Source organism: Lytechinus variegatus, chromosome 12, assembly GCF_018143015.1.
Source record: "Lytechinus variegatus isolate NC3 chromosome 12, Lvar_3.0, whole genome shotgun sequence".
Taxonomy (NCBI): Eukaryota; Metazoa; Echinodermata; class Echinoidea; order Temnopleuroida; family Toxopneustidae; genus Lytechinus; species Lytechinus variegatus.
In genome coordinates, this window is record NC_054751.1 from 2,687,769 (window position 1) to 2,703,898 (window position 16,130).

Sequence of the window (16,130 nt, forward strand, 5' to 3'; positions counted from 1 at the left end):
TACTACACACAGTAGAGGTGTTGTGGGTCAATGGATAAGTTTCCAGACTTTGAACCACAAGGTCCGGGGTTCAAATCCCATCGCAGTACTTGCTTCTTTTGGCAAGGCATTTATCTACATCTACCACTCTCCACCCAGGTAGTTGGATACCCGGTAGGACGGGATTCCTAGAATGCTACAGTGCCTTATCAGGGCAGCCCTGCTTAAGCCGGGGTAGTAGTATGGAATGCTTAGAATATTGTATTAAGTGCTATATAAATATTGTTATTATTAATATTAACTGCTGAATGAACATACCTGTATCCATTCATCATATGCATTGAGTAATGTAAAAGGATCTCCATGTTCTGACTCAAGGGATTTTCTTGCACTCTGTAAAGATAAACATCATCATTTATTTTACATTTAACATTTTAATTCCACAAAGAAGAAAAGTAGTGCATTCTACAGTAATTTAACAGCTATTTTTCAAGCTAGGTACTACAAGGAATGACAGTAGAAATGTAATATTCAATCAGTAGTATTTGTCACAATGACATGCCTATATCATATATTTTCATGATGTAAACTGTACATGTATATGTACTATATATTCTTTGCATCTATTTCTTAAATATCATTATGAGTACACAATTCATTTTTTTACTATAAAACTTTATGCAATGCAGTTTCTTGGAGGAAACCTTGATTAGTTTTTAATAAAATTTTGTACAATTCAATTCTTTTTGCAGCGAACCTTAATTAGTTTTCAAAATATAAAAAAGTTGAATTGAATTGAAAAAAAGTATACTTTTGGTTGATTGCATGAAAACCATGCAATTCAGTAAATGAGTTTGTGATTAAATGGCTATGGGCAATGAAAAGAGGAGTATTGGAAGTAGCAAGTACCAAAGTGATGATGTCACAAAATTCCTCATTTTGCTTTTAATTTGGCTACCTTGGGCTACCATACATCATCAATTTATGTCAAATTTGGCGTATGGAGGTTTTTCATCATGCTCTACATAAATAGTCATGAAAATCATAAAATGCACAATAAGAAATTTGATGACATAATCCCCTCCATACAGACCCAGCCCAACGCCCTATCACCCATGTTTATACATTGGTGATTGCAAAAAAAGAAAACTGATATAGTATCTCAAGCATTTCTCTACAATCTTAATGCACTAAGTTTAAAACAATCCCCTGCAAGTTTGCACACTAAGCCCTTGCCCTCTTCCCCTGTCTTCTCTGTCAATGAGAGAGAACATAGGAGGAAGAGAGAAAGATAGAACGAACTTGTAGAAAAGATAAGGAAAAAATTGTGAGGAGTGAAAAGAAAAAAAAAGAAGAGATAGAGTGGAATACATAGTTTCATGGATTAGAAAATAACATATTGTAGTACAAAGGCATATAATGAACTTCTTTACAAGAAATGAGATGAACAGACAGCCAGTACAAATTAAGTAGCAACCTTCTTGAGCCCAGGGAGACAGTTTTCAGGCAATATGAGGTTGCCACTTTTGCCATATTTCTAAAATACATCTTTTTCTCTGTGCCCTCAATTTTTTGTTTAATCTTGAGATATGAGGTTTTAACACCCCATCAATTGTATGGTATATTGATGGATCTAAACTACTTACCATTGCATCATGATCTCTATGAGCTCTACTTGTGAAGGGAGATTGTACACTGAGAGCAGCTGCTATTGAAAGCACAGGGTCAATCATCTTAAAACATAAACAGAAAAATAATTATTATTATTCTCACTTCATCATTTAGCTAAACTGAATGATATACTTCAGCTAGCAAAACAACTAGGCCATCATATCTGCTGATAATAACCAATAATACATAAACATGAATGATATTAATATATTTCTCTCCTATCACAAATCTACAGAGCCCTTGATGGATTATGGCATACAATTTGTTCCCACAGGTTACTAGCTTGTTCCCACAGCATAATTCAATGGAACAAGTTAGTAAGTTGAGGAAATGACTTCATTGTGAGTAAGATTAAAGGTTAAGTCCACCCCAGATAAAAATGTTGATTTGAATAATTAAAGAAAAGTAAAACTAGCAAAAAACTGAAGATTTCATCAAAATCGGATGTAAACTAAGAAAGTTATGACATTTTAAAGTTTTGCTTATTTTTCACATAACAGTGAAATGCACAACTCAAATGACACAGTTGATGATGTCCCCCCACTCACAATTTCTTTTGTTTTTTTTATTGTCTGAATTATATGATATCTCATTTTTTGTAGATTTGACAATAAGGATCAACTTGACTGAACCGTATAGTATTAAACAATACTCATTCCACATGTTCAGGGAGGAATTAATCATTGTTTCACTTGACAATGAGGAGAAAAATAGAATATTCCCTATTTCATATAAGAAAATACAACAGAAATAGTGAGTGGATGATGTCATCAGTCTCCTCATTTGCATATCCACCAGGGTGTGCAGATAACTATTTTGTGAAATTAAGCAAAACTTTAAAATGTCATAACTTTTTATTTACATCCGATTTTGATGAAAGTTTCAGTGTTATGCTTGTTTTTTTTCTCTTTTTATTCAAATCAACTTTTTGTTGGGGTGGACTTGTCCTTGAAATGAAAACCCCCATGTCATATCATCCTGGGGCTCTGTAAAACACAGTATTGTTACTCCAGGCAACTTCTACTTTCACATTTTTGCTTTCACTTTTTAAAGACTGCATAACCCGTTTACTACACCTGGGTGGAAAGTGGCAAATTTAGATGAATGCCTTGCCAAAAGATGGTGGGATTCAAACCCTAGGCCTTGTGGTTCAAATTCCGGAGACTTATTCACTGACCTACAACAACTCTACATCACATAACATACATCTCTGCAAGCTGCTCTGCTAAAACCAGGGTAAATGTGATACATTATCATAAAGTACCTAGAGACTTATTAAATTAGAGTACAGTAGAGATCAAGTAAATGATATGTACTATACACTTTATTCAAATATATTAATAATAATAAGGGAATATTGGATGGCCTTGAGTGGGATACATAGAAATATTCTTCTTCAGCGGGTAACAATACAAAAACAAAACAATATGAAAACTGATCATCCAATATTATTATTTAAATATCCCCATAAAGCTAAACATAAATTAATAAAGAAAAAATTGTTTTTACACACCATTTTATGTCACTCCTGTAAATCATGAGCATGGCGACTAAGTGTTTTTTTAAAAGAAATCTCTGTAAAGATGTGCGAGCGTATAGTTCAAGTGCATTTGACTTTAATGAATAGACGCAATGTCGCTCCTTTGCCACACCTCCTGGCAACTACAGTAATACACAATGTTATTCATTGTGACATAATAGCTTCATACGCACAACCCTTTATTTTTTGTGGGTGGGGCAAAATATTAATTTCATCCAATATGGAAAATACTTGATGGTCTTCATAGACATACATGTTAAAATCAATTTTAATATTTTGTCTTTTTGAAACAACCTTGCAAGACGTAAAAAAATATCTACACCTTTAAAACCCTACATCTGAAATAATAATCATTATAACCTGAGAGCACCTACCTTGAAGATAGTACCCATGATAAGCATTTTGCCAATGACAACATCAACAGGGAGCTGAGATAGCATACGACCAACAGGAGTAAGTGTCTCCTTCTCAGATAAGGCTCCTTGCTCCTTCAAAAACATGGTAGAGTTCTCTATGCTGGAGGCAGGAGGGGCCTCGATGAAAGGAAACCTGCGGAATTATATAAAAGAAATTATTATCGTAGATCTAAGATATCTAATAGGGGTTAGTGTAGACCTCCATGTCCAAAAAATATTCAGTGCTCCTTCGAAAAAAAATATGATGGGTTCTTAATTACAAGATTCATTAAATTGCTTTAAACTTTTAGACTTTGACCTTTAAAAATCTTCTCTCATCTTCTCTCTCTCTTTGTGGTAATTTCACTCCTGAAGGGTATTAACCACAATCTGAACAATACAATACTCTAAGAATCATTGTTTTTCATTGTACTATATTTTTTTGCAAGTTAAGCAATCAGTCTACTCTAATATTTGACTATTTTAATATGAAAAGAATCTCAAAGATCATACAACTTAAATGAAGAAAACTTGAATGAAACATCATGAATAAATATCATTACTCATTTGTTTCTTTGTTTTGTTCATGTATGTCTATTATCTTTCTATATAGCAGTGGAAAACAAATTTCTTTGTAATGTTAATGTTGCTAAGACAAAATAAAATATCTTGTATCTTCTATGAAAAAGAAGTACATCAATCTATCAATTAACTGAAAAATTTCATTAAATGAAAACTCAAAGATTATAAGTACACCTGTGAAAAGTTTAGCAAAGTTAGCAGTAAAAGTATGATATTGATTTGACTTTAATGCTTTTCTTGTTGTCTCCTCTAACTATAAGGAAGAAAACATGACATGTGCAAAGTTTTCACTTATGCAAGCTTTCAAGCAATCCCTCACCCCTCCCCCTTCCTCTAAAGGACAAGAATAAAAGAAACTCCATGAAGAAAACAACTTTATAACAACTGCACAATAATATTCATGAGAAAGACAATGATGTGAATAACTCACTCTCTGGGGTTTTTAAGACCTAGAGCAACCATCTGAAGTAGTAGCGAGTCTAGAGGAACCCTTTGTATTTCTGGTGTGGAGTAGGCCTGGAAAGCATCATAGTCAGACTTTGCATACAGCCGGAAACACACACCAGGACCAGTACGTCCTGTGAATTCAAGGTGCAAATAATCGAGTTAAACATGACAAAGACCACAACGTTTGGTTTTCAAGATATACATGTAGCTGCCATATAAAGGAGGAATGAATCTAGAAGGATTCTTTGTATTTTTTTTTTGCTGGGGTAGGGAGAGAAGGCCTTTAAAATAGTTCATAACACCCTTTTCTACAGATAGCTTCCTACAGGTACACATATTTATATATTCCCTGCCTTACCCTGGCTCAGGAAATACTTTCAGCTCTAAAAAAAAAAAATGTAACCCAAAGACTCTTGGTACCTTATTAATATTCATGAGTGCTCTGTTGTGCACATGCTTTCATTGAACACTTGTTTAATCCTATCAACCAGTACTGAAGCTTAAGTTGGTATTTGAAGGAACATGTTGATGGTACGTTGCCCTCCGTCCCTATTGCAGGCTAATGTATGTGTTTATGTACATAAAGACTGTTGGATACCATACCCTACCTGCTCTTCCTTTCCGCTGCTCTGAGCTAGCTCGACTGATCCAAAACTCCTGAAGCTGCTGCATCTTAGCCTGTGAGTTATAATTCATCTCTTTCACCTGTAGAAAGGTCAAAGGTCATAGAGGTTAAAGTTTATAGGTCATAAAACTGCAGAATGACAAAAGTAATGGCATAACTCACATTGGTATAGACAGAAAGCTGATTAAGTCAGTGCTAATATCAACCCATGAATCATTATCATAAATGAGCTTTAGCACCTTGTCATAATAATGAAATTCACATATGAATCGCTGATGATGAATATGCATTATTTAATGATACAAATCAAAATTAAGCAACTCACATATTTAAAGCAAACAAATTGTTTGAAATTGTTTAAAACATAAAAAAAATTATAAGCATATCTTTAAGACAAAATAAGAAATCACAAATATGGCTAAATAAACTTTTCTTTCGATGAGAGTAAGGCACTATTTCTAAAGTGACTTTCAATGAATTTCAATTGAACTGAAAGAGTTTGATGATAATTGCACTTTGAAGCAAAACTGGAAGAATGAGAAATCATAAGCTATTACAAACTACTCAAATCACAGCATCCGAATGGCTGAAAGCATCTAAACATGTAACATGAAAGAGGAATAAGATTACTATACCTTTCCTGAATCCACAATAAATCTTACTCCATCGATTGTGACAGAAGTCTCTGCAATATTTGTTGATACAATGCATTTCCTCACTCCCTCAGGTGCTATATCAAAGGCCTACAATCATTGAATACATCAGTTATACAAAGGAAGAGTGGAAAGCATGTAACTTCTTTGGATATCATTTAAAGGGAAACCAACCAAAATTAAAATTCTTTTTTAGAGGAAAAAGAAAAATCAGACAAGTTGATAGGTGAAAGTTTGAATATCAGATGAACAGTAAGAAAGTTATGAATGTCAAAAATTTGTTAAAATTGGTAATAACTTTACCTAAGGAGGCTTCAAATTGACCGCATTAGTGATGTCATAGTTATGTAAAGCAAGGACTACATGTTCCATATAGTCTAATATGTAAAATGGTTGAAATTTCTTTTTTTTAAGAAGTTTTACTTCAAATAATATTTTCATTTCATGAGGACATAAAACAATATGCTACCTTTGTTATATTACATGCCCAAGGGGATACATGTAGCTCCTTAGGAGAAAACCACAAATCCCTGATAATAAAGTACATGGTCTATGGGAAAGTTATACTTTCGCCTTGACATAATTTATTTACCCAGTTGCCAATTTGAAATTTACATAGTCTTCAGGATATCAATTTTGAAACAGCTATAACTTTCTCATCACAACATTTTTTTGACAAAGTATAGATTCCCCTTTAACAGAAGTGCATAGTTCTCTAATGGATAATAAATGTAACCCAAATATATTTTTGTATAAGTGTCAGGACCAGATCAGAAGTGGGGGGTCATCTCAATTTTTTAAATGAAAATTATTTTGTGCATCCCCTCATGTAAGTAAGATAACTTTATTCTGCACTTTCTCTTTTATGAAATCTATACAAATATCTAAAGTCAGGGTAATAATAGGAATAGTGCACTCCAAAAACAAATTTCTATAAAATATTTAATAACATAAAAAGTTAATAAATTCACTAGGAAATTTAATAATCAAAAGAAAGAGACCTTATCTTGTTCAGCGACTGAGAGTGAGCTGTGAAGTGGAAGGACAATCCATCTCTTTGTTTGACTTGCATACATTCTGGCTGCTTCTACTACACTGCTGATCTCTGACATACCACTTAGAAAGACTAGTAAATCTCCTCTCTCAGTGTCAGGATATTTGTGGTCTATACGCTGCATAATGCGGAGATAGGGTCTGGGATCCAGTCTTTCTGACTTGCTGCTCTGCTCCTGTTAACAGAAGAAACATACCTTGGGTCACATCAACACTAATCCTGAAGACGGACAGTCAACCTGCCCGAAATGTCAAGTAACCTCTCTTCACTTCATCCTGCTACTACCAAAACCATCACTACTCAAGCAATATTCAGCTCATCTCATCTAGTTTACAGTTCTTTTCAGGACTTCACTCACTTTCAAGAAAAGAATACTTCCAATTTCCTCTTTTCATCCTTTCCCGTCTTTCAATTTCAGTCTTTTTGCCTGTATTTCCTTCCCTTCTTCATATTACACATGGTGAACCGTAAACCTTCTCCCCGTTAACACTAATCAAACCAAATCAAATCTTAAAATAAGCTTATCATAAATTAGCTACTGTTCATGATTTTTTTCAAAGCCAATGACAAATGTGAAGGAAAATAGTTAAGCTTCCATCATCATCTTATTACATCATTCTAATTGCAATTAAACAACATTTAGCCCTATCACAGAAGATGTTTTATTTCCAATTTCCTGCTCCCCTATCTTTCACATTTTTACTTACCAAATTCTACTCATATATCTTGGTAATAAGGTTAGCTTTTCAATTGGACAGTTACTTTTTCTTCAAATGTACAAACTTCAGGTCCTTACTAATATTTACTGGACCTATATTCTAACATAACCAATGGTACGATAGGTAAACACTTACTGATTCATTAATAGGTACATACTCCACCTGAATAGGATACAGCCGTCCTGGAACCTGCAAGAGACATAAAATTATACTTGATGAATATCAATATGATGTGCTTATTTTGCTTACATTGACTTTCCTTTATAAACTTCATATTAGCCGTTTTACATCTCTCTCCTCTCTGTAATTATTAACTACTGATGGAATTCTTTGTGCAGCACCTTGCTGTTGATCTCCGATATAAGCGGAGGAAGAAGAAGAAGATACTACAAGTTATTTAGAATTCAATTTATTAATTAAACCATCATCAGGTACAAACAATTACATAAATACATACAAATATAAAAAATATATACATATAAAAATATGGACAGAACCAAGGGAAAATTGCCTTAAGGAAAAGTCCACCCAACAAAAAAGTTTATAAGACTAAAAAGAGACAAATCGATCAAGCATAACACTGAAAATTTCACCAAAATTGGATGTAAAATAAGAAAGTTATGAAATTTATGACAAAGTTCGCTTAATTTCACTAAGCAGTAATATGTACATCCTAGTCGTATGCAAATGAGGGGACTGATGACATCATCCACTCACGAGTTCTTTTGTATTTTATTATATGAAATATGAACTAGATCTTTAATGATACTATCTATCAATAATCACAATAAATTAATGTAACCATGAAAACAAAATCAACTTTTCATTTTTAGTTATTTGTAATTCAATCATATGTCTTATCTTTTTGACTACAAAATTAAATAAATGATAGTATCGTGAATCTAACTGCTTTGAATATAAAAGTTGCCCAAAATATCATTTCATTTAAATCTGCAAATATCAACATTCCATATATCCATTAATTGCCTAAATCAAAGAAATTACATAAAGTCTATCAGATTTATGAGGTACCAAGAGATTTCACTTTTGCAAATGTTACACATACATTTTTGTACATTAAATGGGCGATTTCAAGTACAATGCTAACATCTGATGTTGGATTTTTCATAAAACAAACACCAGTCACAACACCCTCCATGAAATAAAAATGAAAATCTGATGAAAATAAAAATCCATAATTTATTGCTCGAAATAGACATAGAAATGAAATACTCCGAAAATTTGCTTTGCCCAGTTGATCGTGAGCCCGGCAGCCACCGTGCAGCACCAGATCGACGAGGCTCTATCCCTTTAATTGTTGAACGACAAAACGGGTAGCAGGAACTCCCATCTTTTAACGTTTTTTGGTCCGACGCGGCCGGGGTTTGAACCCCCGACCTCCCGGTTGTGAGACGGACGCTCTACCAACTGAGCCAACACACCGGTTGAGGCTGGTGTTGGGATTGAATTGGAAAATATGATATATTTCCGGCAGCTTGTCTTGAGCACTAGTGTTAAATGTTGAACCAAGCATTACAGTTGGTGTTGGCGATCTATGTGTGATTTCCCCATTCACCAACACCAACCCCCAGGAATTGCGAAAATCATGATTTCATGTTCAGTATTGATGTTCTTGTTGGTGATCTGAAAGTCACCAACAGAATGAAACATTCTTGTAAAATTGCAGTAGTTACAGTAAAGATGAGTGCAAATTATTAGAGATTTACATATTTTAATGAAAAATAATTTACTATTTGGGATTCAACAAGAGATTTACTTTAATTTCTCCCTGAATTTTGTGTAAAACCTAAAATGATCAACAATGTTGCACAGTGGTGTAACGTCATGAGGTTTCCATAACGCAGTCAGTATCGCATTTCTGAAACACCTCAGTGTTAGATCTCAGTTCAGGTGCCTTTTTCATGCTCTCGACACCAACAGCAGACTTGAAATCCCCAAATGTAATATAAAAACTTCAATGAAGTGAAGAATATTCTGTATATTTAAAAAAAAAGACTATACACTCATGAAATGGCTACCAAATAAAATTATAATTCTGAGGGAAAAAATTTGTATGACACCAAATATTCTGAAAATATTCATGCTTAAGTGCAAGCTCTACTCACTATTGTATAAAGGGGAATTACAAAATAAGTAAAATATTTTGAGCAGGAATCTTTCTTTTTAGATATAGAGTAATGTTTTTCAATTTTACCTGAATGACTGGGGCATCCTTGAAGTAATTTGAGAATAGATTGATGTTGATGGTTGCTGACATAAGAACCAGCTTGAGATCATCCCTTTGCTCCATCATACACCGGAGGACACCAAGGAGGAAATCACCATGGAGATGACGTTCATGAACTTCATCCAAGATGAGGACATTGTACTGGGAGAGAACTGGATCAAGCTGGAGTTGACGTAAAAGGAGACCTGCGGTATACATTTACAAAGCATAAGAGAAAAGTTAAGCTCTTTCATTTGAAGGCGTCATGATGTAGTGGTCATAACTCCCTGTGATGAAAGTACATCTGAATTGATAAATTAGCGCACCAAAATTAGCGCAGAAGTGATTTAGCACTTATTGTATATATATACTTTCACTATTGCACTACCTGATTAACATATTTGTATCTAGCACTCCCTTAGTCAATGTGTACACTTACATAGCACCATGACAGTGCATTTGATTTTTGGACATTGGGTTGTGTGAGGGACCAGGATTTTGCCCTTCAAAATCACAAACATCCTGGCTCAGAAGACATTCAATTTACTTGAGAAAGCTACTACATTTATTATATGATATATAAAGAATGATTGTTGATTTGTACTTTTATTCTTATAATTGTAGTGAGAACAAAGCTGAATTGTGTTTGTAGTTTGAAACCTTTAATGAGTAAACAATCATATATATATAGTGGAGAGAATTTGGAATCTAGTTTATATTAGACTATTTAGGTCTTCCAAAGATTGATGTTGCTCTAGTGATATTTAAGATGTTTCGTTTTGCTGGTATTTATGATTCCTTTTTCTTTATCATTGACTCCACAGTTTTCACGGATTAAAGGTATCATTCGGATTCAAAGGATTAAAGGAACTAATTGGTTCAAAAAGGGATTAAATAATCAATGGATTAACATGACTAACTTGATTTGATTGTACGGATTTGATATCAGATTGATCGACGATTAAAACAACGAAATCCTGTAGAGGCCTTTGTTATTACGCTTGTCTTTTGTTTGTTGACCTCGCTACAGCCACACTCCCATCTATCAATCTGAGCTGGGTTGTGGGTTTGAATCATTCTCTAGATGTTAATTTCCTTTAGCAAAGAAATGTATCCGCAATGTGCTGCACTCAACCCAGGTAAAGTCTTATGTAGGATTTATTCCTTGAATGCTTTGCTGTCTACTATGGCAGCTCATATATAAACAGGGTAGTAATACATATTGGGCAAAGAAGAAAAGGCTTACATACAGGTCAATAGGTGCAGGGCTATATAAATTAATATCATTTGCCTTTAAATTAAATTCTTGATTGAGATATGTCCAACTATTCATGTTCTGCAATCACCCTGTATTTGGAAAATTACAAACTTAACAGGGATTGTTCACCACAAAATCACATCAAAGCATTTTGTACAAGAAACATTGAAGAAAACATGTAATCTCCTATCCATTATACAGTACACATGCAGAGATAAAACTGTATTATTCACCTTTCTGGAAGAATCATAGTGAAAAATCAGATAAAGCTTCTAAATAAGTTCATAGAATTCAATTAACAAATGGATGTAGTGGTTATTACTTGTAATTAATACCTTACCTGCTTGCTAAGACAGCATAAATGCTTTATAAGTAACAAGGGGCTGAGTGCATGAAGTCTCTCAGAAAGAATTGCTATTGAGGATACATACCTTACCAAAGAGCACAAGCTTGTGGACTTGAACCAAGGATCGGAAGATCACGGATGTAAAACTGTGTGGAAGGAATAAGAAATCTGCCAAACATACATGGCACAGACTTCCACACTGATAGCAGGTCTCATCTTACGATCATGAACAAATTACAAGAAATGCTCAGAAGCCTCAACATACCTTTGGTGAGAAAAAGATTGTTGGTGTTCTCAAACCTGACTTGGCCTTCAACCTGAGAACCATAAGGTTCTACAAGAAACGGTCTGAACCTTTTAGTGAATAAAATATGAGAAATGCTCAGAAGCCTCAACATACCTTTGGTCATCTCAAACCTGATTTAGTCTTCAACCTGAGAACCATAAGGTTCTAAATCATATTGTCTTATATCTGACCCTCTAATACAAGAAATGCTGAATGATAGAGAGGCCATACCTTCAGTAAGAAAAAGAAGTTTTGTGGCCTGTGTCTTGGTTGTCTCAAACCTGATTTGGTATCCAACCTGAGAGCCATACTCGTGAAGTGTTTCATATCCGACCCTTTTAGCCAATGAGATGCAAGCAATACGTCTTGGTTGTGTCACAGCAACTGAGTCAAATCCTGCACTCATCAGATACTGAGGTACCTAAAGGCAACAAAAGTTTATTAATGATGATAATAATAACATTTATTATTGCTTATATTTTCCTAAATAATACTTGAACCCTACCTTACCTGGGCTATTTGGCAAAATTTAATCTGGGGGAGGGTCCTTTATGGCCCTCCCCTGAAAACTTTACTGTGAATTGTGACAAAAAATGTGCATGAAGGTAGAGAATGATATATTCTATGCAGTATTGCAGTTGCGTAGGTAAATTGTGCAAAATTCATATATTCTATTTCCAGATTATGATAAGTTATTCATGAAATCATACTTTTTGCTCAAATTCACTATACATGTATAAAGCTCCTAGAAAGCCTATTTTCTTTAAAAATATTCTATATAGCATAAATTTATTGTGTATTACTGATTTGTTATGTTTTATTTTCATTGTGTTTTTTGTCAAGATTTGTCTATGACATTATTTCAGCCATAAAACCATCAAACAAAATGACTGTTGTCAATAGGAGTAAAAATAATCAATAATTTATGAATTTTAGCTGAAAACACATTTTGTTTTGACTTTGTACATGAAATCATGTTTTTAATACCGGTGTGTTGGTTCAGTTGGTAGAGTGTCCACCTGGTGTAAAAAGTTGAGCAACACTTTAAAGTAAAATTTCAGCAAGCGACACGGTAAAAATACTTTGGATATTTCGCAAAAAAAGTAGAAAGGGGGTCAAAAGTAACCATTTTTTTTTTTATAGATAAGATATTCATTGGTCTTTGTTTCTGCACATACATGTGTCTTACATTTGTTATTTCACATTCTGCAAATCGGTATAATCATAACCCATTGTTACAGTTACAAGAAACACAGCAACTAATGAAAGTATTGAACGAAAGATAAGGGGAACCCCTGAAAAGCAGGGCTTGTAAAGGTTAAGCTATTATTACCCTTTTTTCTTTTTACCTCTTTTTTTTACTAGGAGAAGAGGAGAAGGAAGAAAGAGAAGAATAACAAAAAGAAAAAGAAGGAGCAGCAGAAGAAATTGAAGCAAAGATACTACAAGGGGAAGATTGGACAGTACATAGACAGCATAATGAAACGCTCGGGAAGAGCGCCCAACCCCCACACAGCATTGAATACGTAACAACCTTTTTTTCTTTGCGTATCACGAGATGGTTGTGTACAACACATATGAGAGAAATGGTGAAGGGTTGAAGGAATAGGGGATTTTTACATTTAAAAGAAAATTTTCATTCATTTTTTTTCTAAAATTAAAGATGAATATATTTCAGAAGTTTATTGGTAATAAAAGGTGGAATTACTCCCCTGCACCACCCCTGAGCCCTCTCCAAAATCCCCTCTCCCATTTCCCCCATATGTTTTGTACACAGCTGCGTGCCGATGGAAGATGAGGAAGAAATGAGCAATAAAAACAATTAATAACTGACCTGTGTAGATTTGCCGCAACCTGTATCTCCTGCAACGATAACAACACTGTTCTTTCTAACAGCTTCCACTATGGTTTCTTTGTACCTTGCTATAGGGAGATTAGACTGATCCTTACGAAGCTTCACCACCTTGTTGAACTGAGAAAACAAATATATCATCGATGTAGTGACAGTCCCAACATTTTATGGAAAAATAACTCTTTTTGTAACCAGATAATATACATGTACACTGCAAAAACTCTGGTGTTGATTTAACACCAGCCCGGAATCTATGTCCACACCAGAGAAGTGTTAAACAACACAGGTTTTGGTATTAGTCTAACACCAGATAGGTGTTTATACAACACCAATTAGAATTAAAACAGCATCGGTGTGATTCCAAACTGGTGTTGTATCAATACTTCTCTGGTGTGGTCATATATAGATTCCGGGCTGGAGTTAAATCAACACCGTAGTTTTTGCAGTGTACATGTATCAAGTAATGATGATAGCTCTCTGCCTTCCCTGTCACATTTATTCAAAGTATTTGTCTACTGTCCATTCCATAGTTATGAGGGTTTGTCAAATCATAAAATAGATGACTAATTATTTTTTACATACCTGTTGTTTCTGATTGAAATCCAAGTAAAGCAAAAGAACCTTCTTGAATTCTAACACTCTCTCTGATGTCAACTCATCTCTTTCTTCTACAAAAAAAAATACAAAAGAACTATACTAAATTTCAATTCCTTACAATCACTTCTGTAATTCAGATAATTTACAGGTTTTTTCTTATATTCAAAGGGAGTGTTTTGTGTCGTGCAATATCCATAACTGGTCTTCTTTAATCATAGCATAAGCACAGTTTCAAAATCTGCTCCATTTCTGGAGAGAAATACAAGATTTCATTTTTTTTTTCAATCGCAAATGTCTTTCATTCAAATAGTAGAACAAAGTATGAATCCGTCTTTTGACATTTGGGGATGGCAAAATTACCTAATAAAGATTAAGTTTATTTTTTAAAATCGTAATAGAATATTAGGGATATTACAGATTTATAAAATCCATGACTCTCTCTTTAATATGTAATCGTATTCTTTCTTTTGTATCCACCCTACTTTTTGCTCTTTATCCTTTTTTTTTATAACTACTCAAAGGTCCCAACCCCCCATCTCCCGACAACATACCTCCACTTGCTGCTACATGACTGTATGATTTCAAAGTGTGTTTGCTAGGGACAGTTAGATCCACGTTGATGCGGTGTCTCTTGTCATAAGTCCGAGGGAGTTTCAGCTTCCCGGTCTTGGTATGCTTGTCAACTTCTGCTTGTTTCGCTGTCAATGAAAGAAAAGAATTGTTGAAAATCATAATAATGCATTTAACTTTTCAATTTCATTTTCTTTATGTATCTTTCATTCAAATTTGTTAAAGTAATTAAGATAATAGCAGGCATTATATAATTAGGTTTTAACACATAAAATTTTAACAAAAAACACAAAAATGAGACTATAATCATGAAAGAAAAGTGAGATCTGAGAAAACAGAGCTTTCTCTAATTTTATACAGAACTACACAGCTAAAAGCTATAGTGAAGTATTTCATAAGAAAGAAAATAGATACATGTAAACTAATAATATTAGATATGATTCATGATGCACTGAGTGAACTCAGTATTAGTTAATGATCAAGGCACAATGTACATTTTCATTTTTTTTCAGTATTTTCATTTCAGTGATAACATTACTTTATTTGGCTAGTCTTGCATTCACACCGTTTACATTATTTTAGGTAGGAATAGAGTTGAAACAGTCATTGCAGATTTTTTAGAATGGAGAAGGTCGATCATCGTGGCAAATAAAGAAGAAGCAAGAAATCAAATGCCACACCTAATACAGAAATGTTGGCTTTATTTTGGGACACAGGAAATTATTCATTCTGAAAATTTTGCGCTATAGAAAACAATATAGCAACAAGAGGCCAATCCAGCCGGGATCTGTTACGTACAATGGTAGGCCTATCCATAGTGTCTTCTCCAGCACTGATATCAACCATGAAAGGTATGCAATGCAATTTTCTTTTCTTTAGTTATAGTGTCAAAATTGACAAAAATAGCACCATAATTTTATTCAAAACTTGCTTAAATTGAAAACAATCTGTCATTAGTGATTAGTTTCAACATATACAGTATTCTAAATTAATGTGTAATCTACTGTCCTCTCAAACTGAATAAAATTAACCCTAAACACTTTTTTTCTTCAAACGTGTCCTCTTACCTTTCTGCCCACCTGTTAGCTTCTTGCTCTGAAATGACTGGTACCGCTCAAAAAAGGACCAAAAGTCAGCATAATCAGAACTCCCCCTAATGTTGTTTGAAAAAAATGATAAAGCAGGTTTCAAATAAAGTAGCTTCAAAGAAATATTCTCAACCACTTTAGATCCAGGTTTCTTTAACCCTAACTTATCTGGGCTATAGAGTACCAAAGCGATGACGTCAGTTGCCATGGTGTCATGCCGGCATGGTTCTAAAGAAATGAA

General features: G+C 34.1%; 1 protein-coding gene across 3 annotated transcripts in view; it reads right to left on the minus strand.

Annotated features, from left to right (window-relative positions):
• The window catches only part of LOC121424747 (probable ATP-dependent RNA helicase DHX34), a 35,432-nt gene that overhangs the window by 15,404 nt on the left and 3,898 nt on the right, over positions 1 to 16,130 (minus strand). For all 3 annotated transcript variants that reach the window (XM_041620511.1, XM_041620512.1, XM_041620510.1), the window contains exons 4-17: positions 15,869 to 15,954; positions 14,783 to 14,929; positions 14,217 to 14,302; positions 13,617 to 13,754; positions 12,014 to 12,203; positions 9,881 to 10,098; positions 7,801 to 7,854; positions 6,894 to 7,121; positions 5,875 to 5,982; positions 5,223 to 5,319; positions 4,598 to 4,745; positions 3,565 to 3,739; positions 1,626 to 1,712; positions 298 to 372 (exon numbers count right to left, since the gene is read on the minus strand). In XM_041620511.1, the coding sequence (XP_041476445.1) occupies positions 298 to 372; positions 1,626 to 1,712; positions 3,565 to 3,739; positions 4,598 to 4,745; positions 5,223 to 5,319; positions 5,875 to 5,982; positions 6,894 to 7,121; positions 7,801 to 7,854; positions 9,881 to 10,098; positions 12,014 to 12,203; positions 13,617 to 13,754; positions 14,217 to 14,302; positions 14,783 to 14,929; positions 15,869 to 15,954 (1,837 nt within the window). The remainder of the gene's footprint in view (positions 1 to 297; positions 373 to 1,625; positions 1,713 to 3,564; positions 3,740 to 4,597; positions 4,746 to 5,222; positions 5,320 to 5,874; positions 5,983 to 6,893; positions 7,122 to 7,800; positions 7,855 to 9,880; positions 10,099 to 12,013; positions 12,204 to 13,616; positions 13,755 to 14,216; positions 14,303 to 14,782; positions 14,930 to 15,868; positions 15,955 to 16,130) is intronic.